At 37.0% G+C, this 15,886-nt stretch overlaps 5 protein-coding genes across 7 annotated transcripts; 2 read left to right on the plus strand and 3 right to left on the minus strand.

Annotated features, from left to right (window-relative positions):
- Nucleotides 1-1,882: 1,882 nt before the first annotated feature.
- LOC17891133 (protein WVD2-like 1) lies at nt 1,883-4,122 on the plus strand. 3 transcript variants are annotated; one of them, XM_006298014.2, is made up of 7 exons: nt 1,883-2,060; nt 2,511-2,742; nt 2,864-2,955; nt 3,066-3,156; nt 3,292-3,363; nt 3,448-3,558; nt 3,647-4,122. In XM_006298014.2, exons 2-7 carry the CDS (start codon nt 2,515-2,517, stop codon nt 3,911-3,913), a joined length of 861 nt encoding a protein of 286 aa, XP_006298076.2. In that variant the 5' UTR covers nt 1,883-2,060; nt 2,511-2,514; the 3' UTR covers nt 3,914-4,122. The 3 variants fall into 3 exon arrangements, with proteins under 3 accessions (XP_006298076.2, XP_006298075.2, XP_023642530.1); XM_006298013.2 differs by having other exon boundaries at nt 2,867-2,955; XM_023786762.1 differs by lacking the exon at nt 1,883-2,060 and having other exon boundaries at nt 2,503-2,742.
- A 41-nt stretch (nt 4,123-4,163) lies between these two features.
- On the minus strand, nt 4,164-4,803 carry LOC17893196 (glycine-rich RNA-binding protein 10). The gene has a single exon (XM_006299586.2). The coding sequence runs from the start codon at nt 4,771-4,773 to the stop codon at nt 4,315-4,317; it is 459 nt and encodes a 152-aa protein (XP_006299648.1). The 5' UTR covers nt 4,774-4,803; the 3' UTR covers nt 4,164-4,314.
- A 378-nt stretch (nt 4,804-5,181) lies between these two features.
- Nucleotides 5,182-7,708, plus strand: LOC17893723 (renalase). Its single transcript, XM_006297471.2, has 8 exons — nt 5,182-5,570; nt 5,741-6,013; nt 6,100-6,226; nt 6,314-6,375; nt 6,456-6,662; nt 6,741-6,862; nt 6,941-7,079; nt 7,203-7,708. Exons 1-8 carry the CDS (start codon nt 5,196-5,198, stop codon nt 7,359-7,361), a joined length of 1,464 nt encoding a protein of 487 aa, XP_006297533.1. The 5' UTR covers nt 5,182-5,195; the 3' UTR covers nt 7,362-7,708.
- A 604-nt stretch (nt 7,709-8,312) lies between these two features.
- LOC17891206 (probable WRKY transcription factor 39) lies at nt 8,313-10,399 on the minus strand. The gene is made up of 3 exons (XM_006299218.2): nt 9,002-10,399; nt 8,788-8,913; nt 8,313-8,685 (listed from the first exon to the last, which is right to left on the minus strand). Exons 1-3 carry the CDS (start codon nt 9,718-9,720, stop codon nt 8,538-8,540), a joined length of 993 nt encoding a protein of 330 aa, XP_006299280.1. The 5' UTR covers nt 9,721-10,399; the 3' UTR covers nt 8,313-8,537.
- Nucleotides 10,400-11,884: 1,485 nt separating this feature from the next.
- LOC17892320 (protein CLP1 homolog) lies at nt 11,885-14,781 on the minus strand. The gene is made up of 9 exons (XM_006300168.2): nt 14,665-14,781; nt 14,167-14,507; nt 13,675-13,743; nt 13,497-13,592; nt 13,171-13,412; nt 12,945-13,083; nt 12,674-12,865; nt 12,347-12,585; nt 11,885-12,242 (listed from the first exon to the last, which is right to left on the minus strand). The coding sequence occupies exons 2-9, from the start codon at nt 14,386-14,388 to the stop codon at nt 12,104-12,106; spliced, it is 1,338 nt and encodes a 445-aa protein (XP_006300230.1). The 5' UTR covers nt 14,389-14,507; nt 14,665-14,781; the 3' UTR covers nt 11,885-12,103.
- Nucleotides 14,782-15,886: the final 1,105 nt, after the last annotated feature.

The raw sequence follows: 15,886 nt of genomic DNA on the forward strand, positions 1-15,886 counted from the left end.
TAAATTAGTTAAAGTCAATGTTGAATAAAAGACCTTTTGATGACGACGATAAAAAGTCTTCAATAGTATTATTAAAAGGAGTGATCAACTTCATTACAAAAGAAGAAACAGTTTCTTTGATTTCCCCATGTTGTATAATAAGGGTTGTACAGGACATCATATCATATAAATAAATAAAAGCATATACATTATGTTATGTAGTATCAACAACAACAATACATGAGAGAATGAGAGAAATCAAACTCGTTTGGAAGATAATGACAAAATATTTTGAGGATTTGGGGACCAATATTGGTTAATACGTTGGACCAACCGACCGATTTGGCTTTTCTAAATCTTTTTACTGGTTAAATAATATTGCCGCCAAAAAGAAGGAGAAATTTTCTGGTTTTTGAGTTTGCGACGTGTGGGTCCTACTTTTGTTCCATTGCAGTCGTGGGCCCTTCTACGTTTTTCAAATTTTTAGTTTTTTTTAGCTTTTTTTTTTTTTTTTTCTAATTTCAGAAAATGATATCAAAGGTGTGTGTTGTGTTGTATTCGGTCGGAATTGGAAGTTTTCTATTCTAGCAATTATTTTTACTTTGATTTTTCTGTACACTCTAATTAATTTCCGAATTTAAAGAATGTTTTGACTTTTTCTATAGTATTATTTATACTAGTATTTGACAATTTATGTTAATTTGTAAGTTTGTTGTTGTTAGGTCGCAATTCGCAAAAACAAAACTTGTGTTTATTAGAGTTTTGACGTTAACCATTGCAAAACGCACCATATGTATGTAGTTGAATGCTGAATTTATTATTTATATTATATTGCTAGTTCTTCTATATTTATCATATAAACTGTTAGTTTCTTCAGTATGTTAACTTTGTTGGTTGAGACAGATATAAATATGTTTAATTATTCACAAAAATAAATAAATTGAATTTGATATATTTTGGTTGTTTGATTTTTTTTTTTTTAACAGGCTTTCTTATTTATAAATCACTTGAATTAAGAACAAATATAAGCATATTTCTTCTATGAATAATATGCGTTCATAAGCTTATCATGCCTTAAGTAACAAAGCTGCACAATTTTTAAACAAAGTAGCGAGGGAAACTATCAAAACAATTAACTCTTCAGGTTTGAACTCGTAAAGGTACTAACCTATTTTTTAAGCTTATTGTTTATCTTTTCGCATTACAACTTACAAATGATATAAAATTATACGTACTTTTCATTTTTCATTAGTCTAAAGGTTTGTTATTTAACAGTGTGCGAGTTGTATATAGAAATGAAATCCATACGTATAATAATGTTTGAAAAAATATAAATAAAATACACAATGAAATACATACGTATTTGGAAAAGAAGAAAAAAAGGATTCAAAAAGCCTGTGATGTAGGTGGGTTAAATGTAGTGGTCACGTAAGTCGAGAGGTGGGTAATTAAATAAAGTTACTACTACTACTACAAGTCACATTGGTATTTATGATTATTCTTAAATGAGGAACGTATTTGTCACATTGGTTTTGTGACTTTTTCAAGTCCGACATGATTATTTATGAGTTTTAATTTCCTTCTAAGATACTACTGCTGCTTAACATTATGATTACCCTATTTTTTCTTTATAAAATTATTTTATAAACTTAATTCAAACACTAATTGCCACAAATTTGGAAAAAAGAAATTAAACAAGATTTACATTTTCTACCAAGTTGTACGTTTTCAATGTGTTTATTTTTCTGAAATCCTGATTTTAAAATAAAGAAGCATGCGGTAAAAGCGCCAAGAAAATCCAAATATTAAAGTAAACGATTTTTGAAAAATTGAAAAGTCCCAATAAATACCCAACAGCTTAAACAAATCAAACACAATTCCAAAATAGTCACCGCCCCAAAAAAAAAAAAAAAAAATTTGAGAGAGAGAGAGAGAGAGAGGAGGAGGGAGACAACTTTGTTGTGGATAAAAAAGATATTCATTTCTGTTTTGTCTGCAAAAATTCTCACGGGCCATCGGAGAGAGGAGACAGAGAGGTGGTGGTGCACAAGAATCCTTCCTCCTTCCTCCCTACAAGACTTGTAAGCAGATTACAAACTATTTTTTAGTTTTCTGCATTTTGAATCATTTTATCTTCTGCCTCAAATATTTCTTCTTCTATCTGTAAATCTGCTTCCAAAGTTTTCAAATTTATTCCTTTTCCCATCTGGATTTTTAATTTTTTACATGTTTTTTCTTTTTCTTCTTTGAAAATTTTGACCCTTTCTTCCTTCACCTGGGTTGTTTATGCGTGTTGGTTTCACTTTTGAATTGTTCTTCTGTGACTTTCTCTACAGTTTACGCACCATTTCAGATTCGCAAATGTCATAACTTCGAACCAATCTCTAACTTTTGAAATGTCTGATGAAAAAAAAGTTGCAAACTTCATAATAAAGACGAGATTTTTGTTGTTGCTTAAGTAGAGAGAGAGAGAAAGTTGGAGGTGTATAATAACCTGAGATCTTACAAATTGAATTGGTTGATATGTGCAGTGGAATGGTAAGAGAAGTTGAGGTGCTTATGGACCGAAACGCCGACGTTCTAACCGCTAGAGTCCACGTTGCTCCTAAGATAGCTGCAGATGAGCCTGAGGAGGATTTTGAGGTCAAAGAATGCACAGAGGAGAAAACTCTTTTTGAGAATGCACCAAATGTTGGATCTGCTCAGAGAATTGGAGCTCAAAAATCGCCTAAAACCCTTCATGGAAATGCTAAAGCTTCAAAGGTAAAATGCATTGGTTTTGAAAAACTGGGACTTTTAATGCATTGAAGATGATAAATATCGGAGAGATATGTGAACGATTGAGGCCTATAGACTAATTTATGGTTTTTCTTTTTTCTTGCAGCAGGATGCTTCTCTTCTCGCGGTGAGGAAGCCATTACAACCCGAGATCAAGAAGCATATCGATGATGATGATAATTGCTCCATCGCTTCTTCGTATCCTTTACCTACTTTTATATCATAGAATACTTGATACTTCTGTATGTATGTGATGCGATGCTTAAGAAAACCGATAATGCTGCTACCTTAATGATATCTATCCACAGTGTGGCAACTTCAATGAGGATGGGTAAGTCAGTGACTTATGGAACTGCTCCGACGTTTAAAAGTGCACAACGTGCTGAGAAGCGCAGGGAGGTTAGTAGATATTCAACCTTTCTGGTTCCTAAACTCAGTTGTAGATCAAATAAGCTCTAAAATGGGCACTCTCATATAGTGTCCACTCTGTTCTGTTTAGTGATTGATTTATTTGTTTGGGTATGTGTGGTTTAGTATTACCAAAAGCTTGAGGAGAAAAACCAAGCGCTTGAAGCCGAAAGGAATGAGCTTGAACAAAGGCAAAAGGTAAAGTAGATAATTTTTGGTAGATGCAGTTAATTTTCTGATTGTAAATTGGTTTTAAAGCTTCATTGAATCAATGGTTTGCAGGAAGAACAAGAAGCGGCATTAAAACAGCTTAGAAAGAATCTCAAGTTCAAGGCTAAACCCGTCCCCAACTTCTACTACGAGGCCCCTCCTGCAAAACCAGAGCTCAAGAAGGTATTGAGAACTATAAAACTATCTCTTTGCTTAGAGTTTCAAGCATTGTTCTTGTGACTAAGTAACTAACGTGTATGTTTCTTTCTAGCTACCTTTGACGCGTCCCAAGTCGCCAAAACTGAACCTTTCTCGGAGAAAAAGCTTCAGCGACGCAATCAGCTCATCTTCCCGTGAAGAGATTCCAAAGACAGTCTCTAACCGGAACCGACACAGCACAGGAACAGTTCAGAACAAAGACGATCACAAGAACAAGAACGCCAATGCTGCTCTCGACAGCCCTCGATTGAGATCTGGCAAGGGAAAAGCTGGATTGAAACCAGTGAACGAGTGCGCAGAGGAAGCTTGTGAGGCTTGAAAAGATATGATGAACGGTGCTTTGTTGGTCTGTGTTTTACTCAAACTAACTTTGATATTACCGGAAAAAATTTAAAATCAAAACAAAGACTCTTTGTTTAATTTTCCGGTTATTTCCGGTATATGGTTGGTTCACAATGTAATCTTTCTCAGTTTTTAACTTTATGTTGATTGTTGAAAGAACTCCTCTAATGTTGAAATTTGTATATTTTTGTGTGCTGTTGGATTTAAATTTTAGTAGGTAAGATGAATTACCGAAAATATATATTCTCTAGTTTACTGAAATCAGTTAAGTGAATCTCAACAAACTTCTACATAAGATATATCCAGAGAACAAACCAGTGGGAAATAAAACCGGTATCAAACATTTAACCTAAACCGGCAAAATCAAATATAGAAACTCTAGAAAACCAAAATCAAACCGGCTAAAATCGAAAAACCTAACCAACCGCCATCAGTTTCCCGGCCGCCGCTTGAACGATGACCACCGTGGTGCGATCCCCCGCCATAAATCGGAATCGGACGTATTCCTCCTCCTCCTTTACCAGAAGTCTCTCGACCGCCACTACTTCCACCGCCTCGTCCGCGTGATCCCCCGCCAAAACCTCGTCCTCCTCCACCAAAGCTACGTCCTCCCCCGCCGAAGCTGCCTCCGCCTCTTCCTCCACCTCCGCCTCCCTTCTTAACAACGACTGCTAATTCCGTTACTACGTCACCTACCGGCTTCGGGAGAGTGCCATGGTTTGGATCAACGGAGGGAGAAGGAGTTGAAGGTCGAGAGATCGCATGAGTAAAAAAGCCGTGTTGCAGATGGAGAAAGATAAGAAAGTAAAAAAAGAAAGATGCTTTTTTCAAATCCATAATTTTGTTCGTCTCTCTTTTTGATTCTGTGTGGACTTCTTGATTTATACAGCGAAATTATAAAAAAGCGCGTGACTAATATCAAATGTTATTATCCTAATTTGAATATTTTAATGCATTTTTCGGTGGAACGCATTATCCGATTAATTAGCAATTATATTATTTTTTGTTTCGATAAAACTACTATAGAAGTGGTTTATCTGATGACCAAAAAAAAAAAAAGTAGTTTATCTGAGCCCCCATGTGTGTTTTTACTTGTTGATTGCAATTGACTAATTGTTAGTATTATTCTTTTGATTATCTAAAAGTTAATATTAAACAAAAAAGAGGGTAAAATCGTAATTTGGGTTCCGAGGATTTTAAAAGAGATAAAGACCTCAAGTGAAGCGTATTTATCTTAAGCCTCCCTCCAAAATTCAACCATGGCCACTTCTTTATTTCCTCTGTCTTCTTCATTTCTTCAACCTCTGAGACTCAAAACCCTAGCTAAACCCAGGACCCCTGTCTTATCCTCAACCACAAGACAAATTATAACAACATGCGATTCCCAGAAGAGCACTGGGAAGTCAAACCCCAGCAGTAGAAACCCTAATTTCCAGAAACGGCGTAAATCCTCCTCCAAGTATGGAACTTCCAGAAGGTCGATCCTCAAGAAATCGTTCTTACAAGAACAGGTTACCTTCACCGCGAGGGTCTCTGATGACCCCCACGTGGCGATTATCGGCGGCGGAATGGCTGGTTTGGTCTGCGCACTGAACCTGGAAGCTCGTGGCGTCCAGTCCACTGTTTTCGATACGGTTCGTCAATTTTTGGTTCATTTTTTGAAACTTTCTAATCTGAATTAGAGTTTGGTATAATGGGTACTGTGAAATTTGTGGGTTTTAAGTTTTTTGATGTTGTAATTTACTTCAAAATCCAACCTTTAGGAGTTCAAATATCTTGTGTTGTGTTTATGTCACTTATGTAGGGGATACATGGTTTAGGAGGAAGACTTGGAACAAGGATTGTTGAACCACATGGACTAATTTTCGATCACGCTGCTCAATTCTTCACTGCAAATGATTCTCGGTTTATTCAATTGGTTAATGGTTGGTTAGAGAAAGGACTTGCTCGAGAGTGGAAAGGTGTTGTGGGAGAGCTTGAAGTCGGAGGTAGCTTCTCACAGTTTCCTTCATCATCACCTCCAAGATATATTGCTGCTAATGGCATGCGATCTCTTGCTGATTCTTTGCTATTAGATGTAAGATATGTTATCTCTCTGCTACAAAAAAAAAAAATTAAGATTTTTATGACCTTAAGTAAGTAATACTGGTTAATTTGTTGCAGAGTCAATTGGTAAATCTGGTGAGGCCTTGTTGGATTAGTAAGTTAGAACCCCTTAATGGGATGTGGCATTTAAGTGAAAATGGAACACCTCGTGGTCAGTTTGATGTCATAGTCATTGCTCACAATGGTAAGAAAGCGTATTGGTTTCTTTCTTAGTAGCTTCAGATGCTTTGTTATGTCTTCTTTTTTATATAAATGGCTCACCTTTTTTCAGGTAAATGTGCGAATCGCTTGCTTTCTGCATCAGGCTTGCCCCTTGTTGCAAAACAGATGAAGGTAGAGAATATCTAGCGGACCAGAAACTGTGAAGTCCCATGGCCCCTTGTGATACAATCTTCTTTTTATCTTTGTTCCAGAAACTGGATCTGAGTTCCATATGGGCGCTATTAGCAGCTTTTGATGATCCTCTTCCGACAGTGAACTTCGAGGGAGCATTTGTAAAAGGAGTAGAATCATTGTCTTGGATGGGAAATAACTCCGCAAAGCTTGGAAATGGCGGATCTCCACATTGTTGGACTTTTTTCAGTACTGCTGCATATGGAAAACAGAACAAAGTTCCTCAGGTTAGTTTCTTCAAAGCTATAAAAACTAATGTCAAAACTGCAGATATCAGATGGCTTTCCTTCCTCTTTTTCACATAGGAAAACATCCCAACGGTCACGGCAGACAAAGTTAGAGCTGGTATGCTTCAAGGTGTGGAAATGGCATTGGGCTTGCCTGAAGGCTCGCTTCCTAAGCCGGTTTATACCCGCTTCCAGCTATGGTAAGTAAAAGTTGTATCAATAACAGTGCTAAAATGTTTGAAGATTTATGGTTGTGATTCAATATTTTTTATATACAGGGGAGCAGCTCTGCCGAAGAACACTCCTGCAGTGCCATGTATATTTGATCCACAAGGCCGTGCTGGTATATGTGGTGACTGGCTTCTCGGTTCTAACCTAGAATCCGCAGCTTTAAGCGGGGCAGCCTTAGGAAACCATGTAAGAAGCTTCCCATGGCTCTATTTCAAAATATTTTGTGTTCTTGTCTTAATTTGCGGATTCTAGCTAGAAGAAAAGATAACAAATATGTTTTGTTAATTTACTCCTCTTCTTTCCCTGCAGATTGCGGAATTCCTGCAGAATGGTGAAGCTAGTCCTGAAGAATTTGCTATCGGTTTACATGATAGGTTAAGTCCCCTTGCTGGGCATGATATTGGACAGTTTCCTGGTCTAACATCAGTGGGAGAAAAGGAAGAAGCGAATGCATATCAACTTCTGTGAATACGTAAGTCTACTTTCACTTGATCAAGAAGCAAGAGACATTGATGCAAAGAAGTTTTGGAAAGCTTATGGTGTCTTCAGCTTTCCACTTGCCTTCTTCAGCCTTCTTCTGTGGTGGCAAAACCATGACCGGTTTGAGATGCTCTATGAAAAAATTCAAAAGAAAGCAGCTGAATTAGTCTAGTTTTATGAAAGTTTTGTTTAGGCTCTGCAAAAATCAATGGAGATAGCAAAAGTGTATACAACTGTATGACAGTCTTTACTCTTTAGTGTTGTCATAAGGATTTCCATCATCCTCATCTTCCTCCTTCTCCTACTAAAGGAATATGCATAAATGGGGTTCTTTATTATTACGCTTGGATCAGAGGTGAAGGATCTTTGATATGCTTCCATCTGAATTCTGAAGACTTCGACGTCATTAAGCTACCTGATGAGGTTAGGTTCTTGCGAAGCCTACTACTAGTCAACTACAACGGAAAGATAGCTTTGACTTCAGCCACGCAGTCTAACTATACACTTCACCTGTACCTCTGGGTTCTGGAAGATGCCAGCAAAACAAAATGGTCAACATCTTATATCCCGATTCCTTCTTGGGAAGATCTAGCTGGGAATGTTTCCTTCGAGCTCAGGGGTACACTTAGTACCGGCGAGCTTATATTTGCACCCACCAGTCCCATTAACCAGTCCATTTGATCAGTTTTGATCTCAACAGAAACGAGGCCAAAAAAGTTGTGGTTGAATGACTTGGAGATAACTTTTCTTTTCTCAAAGTGTACTTGGATCATGTAGAGAGTCCTATGTTTCTGTCAAATGTTAGTTGAATCATTTGGTATCGCCTTTCCTTTAAGATCTCGGACAACAGTTGTTTTGGCACGTTTTCAGACATCCTTGTTGCCTGGTATATGTGGGGGATAAACCACGATTGATCTATGATGCTATAAACCTTATATATTGTGGCATAAATCTAAGAAAATGCTCGGTTGAAGCCGAATTGTCATGTTTCTTTGTACTGCTACAGAATCCGAGTTCACAAGTGCTCTTATAACTCATGTCAAAGTGGAATATACAATTGCAAATCAGAGCTACAAAGACCGGTTTCTTGAATCTAATTCATTGTTCTTCAAATCCAAGAGTAGACGCAAAAAAAAAAAAAGGACAAGCACCGACTCTGTTTCGTCAGGTGTGAGCTGATTGTGAAGACAATATTCTTGAATGATTATGCTCACCTTCGTAAGTTACAATTAACATCGAAGTTTCATCGATACATCGCTCCACATGCTTCCTCGCTGGACAACCTCTTACACTGCTGCATTTATAGTATCCCCTGCAACCAGAAAAAAAAAAAACAAAACAAAACCAAAAGGAACTTATATCAAATCGACATCAAGTTTTCCTTGCATGATTGCATCAAAAGATGTATATATACCGTGGATGCGGTGAACCCTTAATCGGTTTCTGCCCATATTTCCTCCATGAATACTCATCCGGAGGAATGTCTGCAATCTTGTTACTGATTGCAGGGACCTTGATTGATCGCTTTACCCTCAGTTTCCTGTAAAAGATCAAACAAACATTTAACAAAGAGATACCAAAACAAATTAAAAGGGTCAGTCACATTGCCACAAAAGAAAATGACAAACCTTTTCTTGGAACAATGACATTTGCTTCGACTTCCGCATTTCAAACTACCGGAGCACATCTTCCGGGAATGCTGCGATATATGGTCAGACCCGCGGGATAATCCAGTCAAATGGAAGGAGTTCCTATCGTAGTCTGCTACACTGGCATCCATACTAAGAGATGAGACAAACGATCTTGATCCGTTAGACACGCTCGGGGTATAGCAACTGCTACCAGAACCATCAAACTTAAGGTTTACACCGCTATTGCTCCTAGAGTAGGCTATCTGGTGGTGGTTGTGGATTAACTGATATGGGGCACGAAAAGGCGGTGGCTTTAACTCCAGAAACGACTTGTCAACACACATTTTGTGACTAAGCATCAATGGAGGAGGATGGGCCATACGGTGTTTAGGCTCAATACCATCAAAAACAGCAGAAGCAGGAACCATCTGAAGAGGCTCTGGGGCAAGAACTTGAGTGTAATCATCATTAGCAAAGCAGATAGGGCTCTCCAAGAAGATGTGTTGAGGAAAAGATGACCTAAACTTGTTGATAGTCCTAAACTTGCCATGACCTAACCCTCTGCTCAACAGAGAAGCTACTCTCTTGAACTTGGAAACTGCTTCTCCAGTTTCAACCATTAAGGATTTGGGATCACTGGACTGTTGAGAAAGGAGGTTTAACACTCCATGACAGCTTTCTATAGCTGATTTGTTTGCAGCTTCAACTTCCTCCATTTTTTTTTTCTTGGTCTTGTACCCAAACTCCAGATCAGAGAAACAAAAGAAAAAGCCCTAAATCTTTCTCAATAGACAAGCTCAATCAATCTCTCTCCTATAAACCAAGAGAGAATCATACTAATAAAACTAGACAAGGCTCTTGGAAGCTATAAAAGGAAAGATCTCAAAATCTAAATTCCAGGAAAACTAAGGCAGATTATTTATATATAGGACATTAAATGAAAAGCAGCTAAAAAAAAAGATGAAATCAAAGGAGCGTGAGAAAACCAGAAGACAAACCCTAAGAAACGTAGAAAGAAACCAAACACCGTGAGTTTTTTTGCCTCCTGGAATTAACTTGGGAAGAAAGAGAGTTGCAAAGTAAAAGATGAGATCTTTTTGAACACCAAGAAGATAAAATTAGCAGCTCACATGACAAAGAAAAACAAAAAAGAAAGGGAAGAGGTTAAGAAAAGAGGAGGAAAATTGAGAAGGTAGGGAGAAAAGAGAAATGAGATTTTTTTGAGAGAAAAAAAAAACCTAAGGAAGATACAAATTAAGCTAATACATACAGTAAGCAAAGAGAGAATATATGTTTAGGATAAAAATAAAAATAAAGAAAGATTTGTCTTGTTTGTTTATTTGTGCAAGAGAGAGAGAGAGATAATAAAGAGATGGGTGAGAGATTAATGAAAAATAATATAAAAAAAGGGGGAAAAGTGTCAAAGGTTATGACTTTAGCTTTTGCTCCACTTTGTGGGTGGGGGGGGGGGAAGAGTTTAGACTTTGCTTTTTCTTACTTAAAAATAACCCCCACCCCCCTCCACACCTATATATTTCAAAAAAAAAAAAAAACATGTCTAACTTCGTTTATTCACATTTTTGAAAGGAGACCAAATTCCAATTTTGAAATTTCTTTCCTTTATAAAAAAAGAAGAAAAAACCAAACACATAAGAAAGAAAAAAAGAGAGCTTGGAATACAGAAGAAGAGAGGTGTTGTTGTCGTCTCGCAGTTTCAGAGGAGAGAGAGAGAGAGAGAAAAAGAAAAAAGGAAAAGAAACAAAGAGTCTCTCTCTCTTTCTCTCTCTTAAAGAGAGTTTCGAGGTGGGTCTTACTTAGTGGACCTACTTTATACCTACTTATATCAGTATATTTTTCGTGCAATTTTTTTTTATTTAAATGAATAAACTCTTAAACCATAATGTTTTCTTTCTTCTGATTAAATCGGCTATATATATATTTTTTTTAAAAGCAAAGATCTTTAAAGTCATCCATCCTCTTGAGTTTACACCTTTTTTGTTTCATTTAATTAAACTATTTTGTTTTGACATTGGCCAGTAAAAAAAAAAGAAACGCTTCTACTATGTTACATATTCCCATTTGTATATATATTATTAAAATAATGAAAACTATTTCTCGATTCCCATAAAATGGAAAAGGAAAAAAAATAAAGGAAGTCCAATGCGGTGGGACCTATTGTGTCGTCTCTCTCTCGACGAGAAGAGATTTAATAATTTTGGAATAAGAAAAAAGATAAACGGTAGAGATATCGACACGTATCCTAAAAGTCTCATTTGGTCGTCTCTCCCACTCTAAGCATGTTTTATCACGACTGTTGACTAAAAAAAGCTCTCCCTCTCTCTCTCATCGGTTTGTTGTTTTACTTTTATTTTTGCAATCTTCTTTTCCTATTTTTCTAATATATATTCCTAAGGATAAAATCATAAAACAGATTAATACAGTAAATCTCTTGCATAGACAAAACACATCTGTAACATTCTTCGGATCCTATTCTTTTTAGTTTAGAGAGAGCTAGCTAGTCAACACAATACATAGAGAGATTGGTAGTATGCTTTTGAAATGTGAATCTATAATTTAGCCATTTTACTTCAATTACAACACAAAAACAACTAATTAACGTGTGACTTTTTAATTTTTTATTATTATACTATTACTAACCATTTTCCAATGCATCCAAGTCCAAGGTAATCTATCTTCTTACCAATTTTTCTACATAGTTTTTTACTACAAGAATAAAAAAAATTTAACAAATCACCCGACCAGAAAACACACTAATCAACTCATAAAATTATATTTCTAATAACCCCTCAAATGCTTTTTACGCATCACACAACTTGAATATTTGCTGGACCTAATAAATACAGTGTATATAACTACCGCTGCACTTGAACATTTTAACATTATCTTGGATTCCCACTTTCTTAATAGTATCAAATTACAAAATACAAACCCCAATCTAATCTCTCTAATCCACAACAAAATCATCTTTTTAAACTCCCAACTCTTTCAGAAAACCTTTATGCATTTTGTTTATAGGGGAAAAAAAAAAAGAAAGAAAGAAGAGAGGCTATCTTGTAAATTTGAAGTTACATAACTGAATCACTTCGCTGACTCAAGCCATGACAAAGATCCCGCGATCAACAACTTGCTTGGTAATGTCCCTGGCGATGGTGCTAAATACGTTATCTTCTTCCTCGGTATATCAACTTCCGTCACATATACAAACCCAGATACATTGCTGCGCATCATTCCAACCACATTGAAAGAATTAAACATCAAAAAAACATTAAAAGAAACCAAAAGCTTTTTCTTTTGGAAACAGCAAGCACGTTTAGATATTACCTTGACACAATCTGGTCTGGCTCTTCTGCGTATGAGACAGCCAGCACAGAATGGAGCAGATCCCGATTATCCATATTCACAGGCGTCACCCTCAACGGATTTGAAACCCTGTCAGACCCGATTGGCAGAGCTGATCTTGGAGCTTGTGGTCCACCACCAACTCGGAACACTTGCAGATCACTGAAACTCGATGTATTGGCATACGGAGAGAGTTCTTTCGATAGACCGTAAAAATATTCCTGGAAATATTGAGTTTTCTAGTTCTGAGTTTCACTTCCAAAGGCATGACAATTAGATTTTAAAAGTTTCGAGGCTGATAATATTTACCTGAATCCTAGAAGTCCTTGAACTTTGACGGAATTCTTTGGGCCTGGCTACAACTCCACCTGACTTGTGAAGTTTCACGACGTCAACATTACTCTTATTTCTAAGGACATCTTTAAGCCTGCTGAAGAGTTTTTCCTGACCCAATACAAGTACAACAGAGGCGTTGAATGTGTTTATTGCGTGGAGAAGCAGCTGCAAAACAACGCAAATACACTTCTTTAACAAATGTTTGCACAAAGAAATATCCACTAAAAACGGAGCTAACTTTTACCTCATAACCTGGACCCTCGATCCATCCCATTGTGTTGATCACCATTCCAGCAGCTCGAGATTCAGGGTTTCCGACAAACTGTCTCTCCAGAATTTGAGCAAGCTCTTTCACCAGGGCTTTGTACAGTTCAGTGTTCACACTAAGGAAGCCACCACAGACAGTATTTAGGGTTACACACTGACTGAAATAACGTATGATGGGGAAGAGAAATTAGAAAATCACTTACCTAGGTGATATGTGGCCGTAGTAGTATACAAGGGCCATATCAAGAGGAAAACCTTCAACTGGATCCAGTGGCATTTCAATAGGGCTAGCAGCAATTGATCCCGGTATTGTAATTGATCCTTGGCCAACATCAAGGTCTACAAATGTAGGTTTCCACCCCTGTTTAGCTGCCCAACTAAGAAGCATCTTTGTTAATGTGCTCTTCCCGGAATCGACAGGCCCTACTACAATAACCCGAGGTCCCTGCTTTACGTGAATTCTTAAGAACCAAGTGTTTTAACTTTGCTGATATCACAAGACAATAACATGATTATCGAGGAAAAGTACCTGAGAAGATTCTGGATCATTGGATGTGGAAGCTTTGGCAAAACGTCTCCTAGCATCTAGTATAGCGTGCACATTAATGTAGCTAACCATCGGTGTCTAGAAACGGAGACATTGTTAGTTGTCAGAGGTTGCTCTATATATCTAAAGGAAGCGTGGGAATGGAAACAAGTAAGCCAACCTCATCTGCTGTATAGTCGGTTTCCGTGACACCATCCATCTCAATTGTTGCTCCATACCAGGTGAACACCTAAAAATAATCAAAAGGCACAACGGTAAGCACGATGTCCAGAGCTATGTTCTTAAGCTTTACATAAATCAGTAGCACAAGGAGAAAAATAAAACAGGACGAAATTGGGCAATCATCAACCTTTATACAGCTTAATTAACAGTGATCACATAAATCTTAAATCTTTCATCCAACCCAAACCCAAATACCATCAAAGTTCACTGCCAAAGGATGTACCTTTCCAACCCCAAAAGGGCAGAAGGTGGACATAGCAACTCAAGAACTTACTTCAAGAGAGATTTACAACAACTTACACCAAACCAAGAAAGACTCTTTATTTTCTAACAACAAAACCCAGAACCCAAATATATTACCAACAAGCTCACTGTATCTATTAGGCATATATGCATAATTCTTGCCAACGCAGGTTTAAAAAAAACATACCGCAAATTTCAGGCGAGGAGGGAACGTACGCCAGATTTCAGGAGGCAATTCAGAGCCGAAAATCTCAGCCGTCCCGTTCACGACACGGAGTCTGAGAGGCTCCTCAGAGACTTCGATCCTGAGCTCGCTTTCTCTCTCCAATTTCACTTGCTTCAGATTACCAGACCCGGGAACTGCGCCAGTCATAGCCGGTGGATTCATGGACGGACCACCGTAAGCCATTGCTTCCACTCGGGGTAAGAGACAACTGCCTCACCCTGCTCAGACCTTCACTCGGAGTAATAGGAGCTCTCTGCAATCATTACGCATGCGCCAGTGATTGCTCTTCTTCCTTCTTCAGCCTATGATACAAGTACGATCAATTAAAAAAGGAAACAGAGGATAAAGATGCAGACTTTGCTACATCAGTAACAGAGGAAGATAATATCTAAATCGAGAGAGCCACTATTTTCAATACCCACAAACGAAAAAAGAGAGAGCCAAGAAAAGATAAATTACCAACACGGGTCAATGGAGAGACGACCAACGGCGGCGAAAGTATGAACGGCTATTCGACGGCGACGAGAAGAAGGAGGTTGAGATTCACGAAAGCGTCGTGTTTGTCGGAGAGACAGATTTAAAACTGAAATCGTTTTTACTTTAGGGTTATATCGCTTTTATTGTGGATTTTTATTTCCTTTTTTCTGATAAGGGTAAAATTGGGAAACACCTTAATTCCGGTTTAGATTTGCCATTTTATTCGTATCACAACAATAAACAACAAAGAAACCAAAAAAAAAAAAGAAGCAAAAATTGATCTTATCGGACAAATATTACATAAAAATAATTCTAAATTTCTAACTACAAATCCTGATACATTTTTTTGATTAAGTAAATAAAAACCATCAAATAACATTATGTTCAAATTTTTGTCCACCTTCCTTTCTGTCAAATCACACACAAAAAAAAAATTAGATCTTAACACCAAGTTTTACGCAAAAGAATATTGAAAATTTTACCTTATCGTCTTTTAGGATTTACTATTTGAGAGAATATTCCACTGTTATCACTCTCAAGCTCTAGGAATTGTTTTTCTTTCTTTTGTAAGAATGGTCTTACAGGCGTAAAACAAATAAACAAATTAGAAGCTTCATTTCTTATTTTCTTTATAAACCTAACTATATAACTCCTAACAAGACTTGCATGGATCAACAAGAAGCAAAAACCAGGCAAGATAAGAATTTTAAAGTACACTTTTCTATTCTTTCTATTTTGTTTAGTTCGGTTTCTCTACTATGAGATAGTTTGTTTCTCATTATTTGCTGTTTTGTCTTAAAGAGAAACAAAAGTATTTAGAAAATTCATGGCAAGGACAAGGAGGATTACTCGAACAAGCTATGTTTAGCATATTGTTATAGTAGATTCGAACACTTTTTCCCTTCTACTAAAACATGAATTTGTTTAATCTAAATATAGAGATTCTTAAACCATAATGTTTCAAACAATATTACGAACTTTTGAAATTTTAACTTGATCGAGATATACTAATACATTCGGAAACTCTTTTCTTAGAATGGTCAAGGATCTAAACAAAGAAAGTCCCTAAAAATATGGATGAGTCGATCATCAAATTTAAACAATGGAGGAAAATAGATTTTGACCTATATCCATTGCCTAGATCAGTGGTGGAAATTATTTTGATATACTCCATTAAAGCACCTTGAGTCTTCTCAAAGTTTAT

This window comes from Capsella rubella, unplaced genomic scaffold (assembly GCF_000375325.1).
Source record: "Capsella rubella cultivar Monte Gargano unplaced genomic scaffold, Caprub1_0 scaffold_3, whole genome shotgun sequence".
NCBI classification, from domain to species: Eukaryota; Viridiplantae; Streptophyta; class Magnoliopsida; order Brassicales; family Brassicaceae; genus Capsella; species Capsella rubella.

Bases quoted from the DNA above. Each gene is read 5' to 3' on its own strand.
- LOC17891133 (XM_023786762.1), top strand. From the start codon at position 2,503: ATGTGCAGTGGAATGGTAAGAGAAGTTGAGGTGCTTATGGACCGAAAC. The intron at 2,956-3,065 runs GTATCCTTTACC...ATCTATCCACAG, and splicing joins AATTGCTCCATCGCTTCTTC to TGTGGCAACTTCAATGAGGA. The intron at 3,157-3,291 runs GTTAGTAGATAT...TGTGTGGTTTAG, and splicing joins GTGCTGAGAAGCGCAGGGAG to TATTACCAAAAGCTTGAGGA.
- LOC17893196 (XM_006299586.2), bottom strand. From the start codon at position 4,773: ATGGATTTGAAAAAAGCATCTTTCTTTTTTTACTTTCTTATCTTTCTC.
- LOC17893723 (XM_006297471.2), top strand. From the start codon at position 5,196: ATGGCCACTTCTTTATTTCCTCTGTCTTCTTCATTTCTTCAACCTCTG. The intron at 6,376-6,455 runs GTAGAGAATATC...TCTTTGTTCCAG, and splicing joins TTGTTGCAAAACAGATGAAG to AAACTGGATCTGAGTTCCAT. The intron at 7,080-7,202 runs GTAAGAAGCTTC...CTTTCCCTGCAG, and splicing joins GGGCAGCCTTAGGAAACCAT to ATTGCGGAATTCCTGCAGAA.
- LOC17891206 (XM_006299218.2), bottom strand. From the start codon at position 9,720: ATGGAGGAAGTTGAAGCTGCAAACAAATCAGCTATAGAAAGCTGTCAT. The intron at 8,914-9,001 runs GTTTGTCATTTT...GATCTTTTACAG, and splicing joins TGTCATTGTTCCAAGAAAAG to GAAACTGAGGGTAAAGCGAT. The intron at 8,686-8,787 runs GTATATATACAT...TTCTGGTTGCAG, and splicing joins AAGGGTTCACCGCATCCACG to GGGATACTATAAATGCAGCA.
- LOC17892320 (XM_006300168.2), bottom strand. From the start codon at position 14,388: ATGGCTTACGGTGGTCCGTCCATGAATCCACCGGCTATGACTGGCGCA. The intron at 13,744-14,166 runs GTATGTTTTTTT...GATTATTTTTAG, and splicing joins CTCCTCGCCTGAAATTTGCG to GTGTTCACCTGGTATGGAGC. The intron at 13,413-13,496 runs GTACTTTTCCTC...CACGTAAAGCAG, and splicing joins ATGATCCAGAATCTTCTCAG to GGACCTCGGGTTATTGTAGT.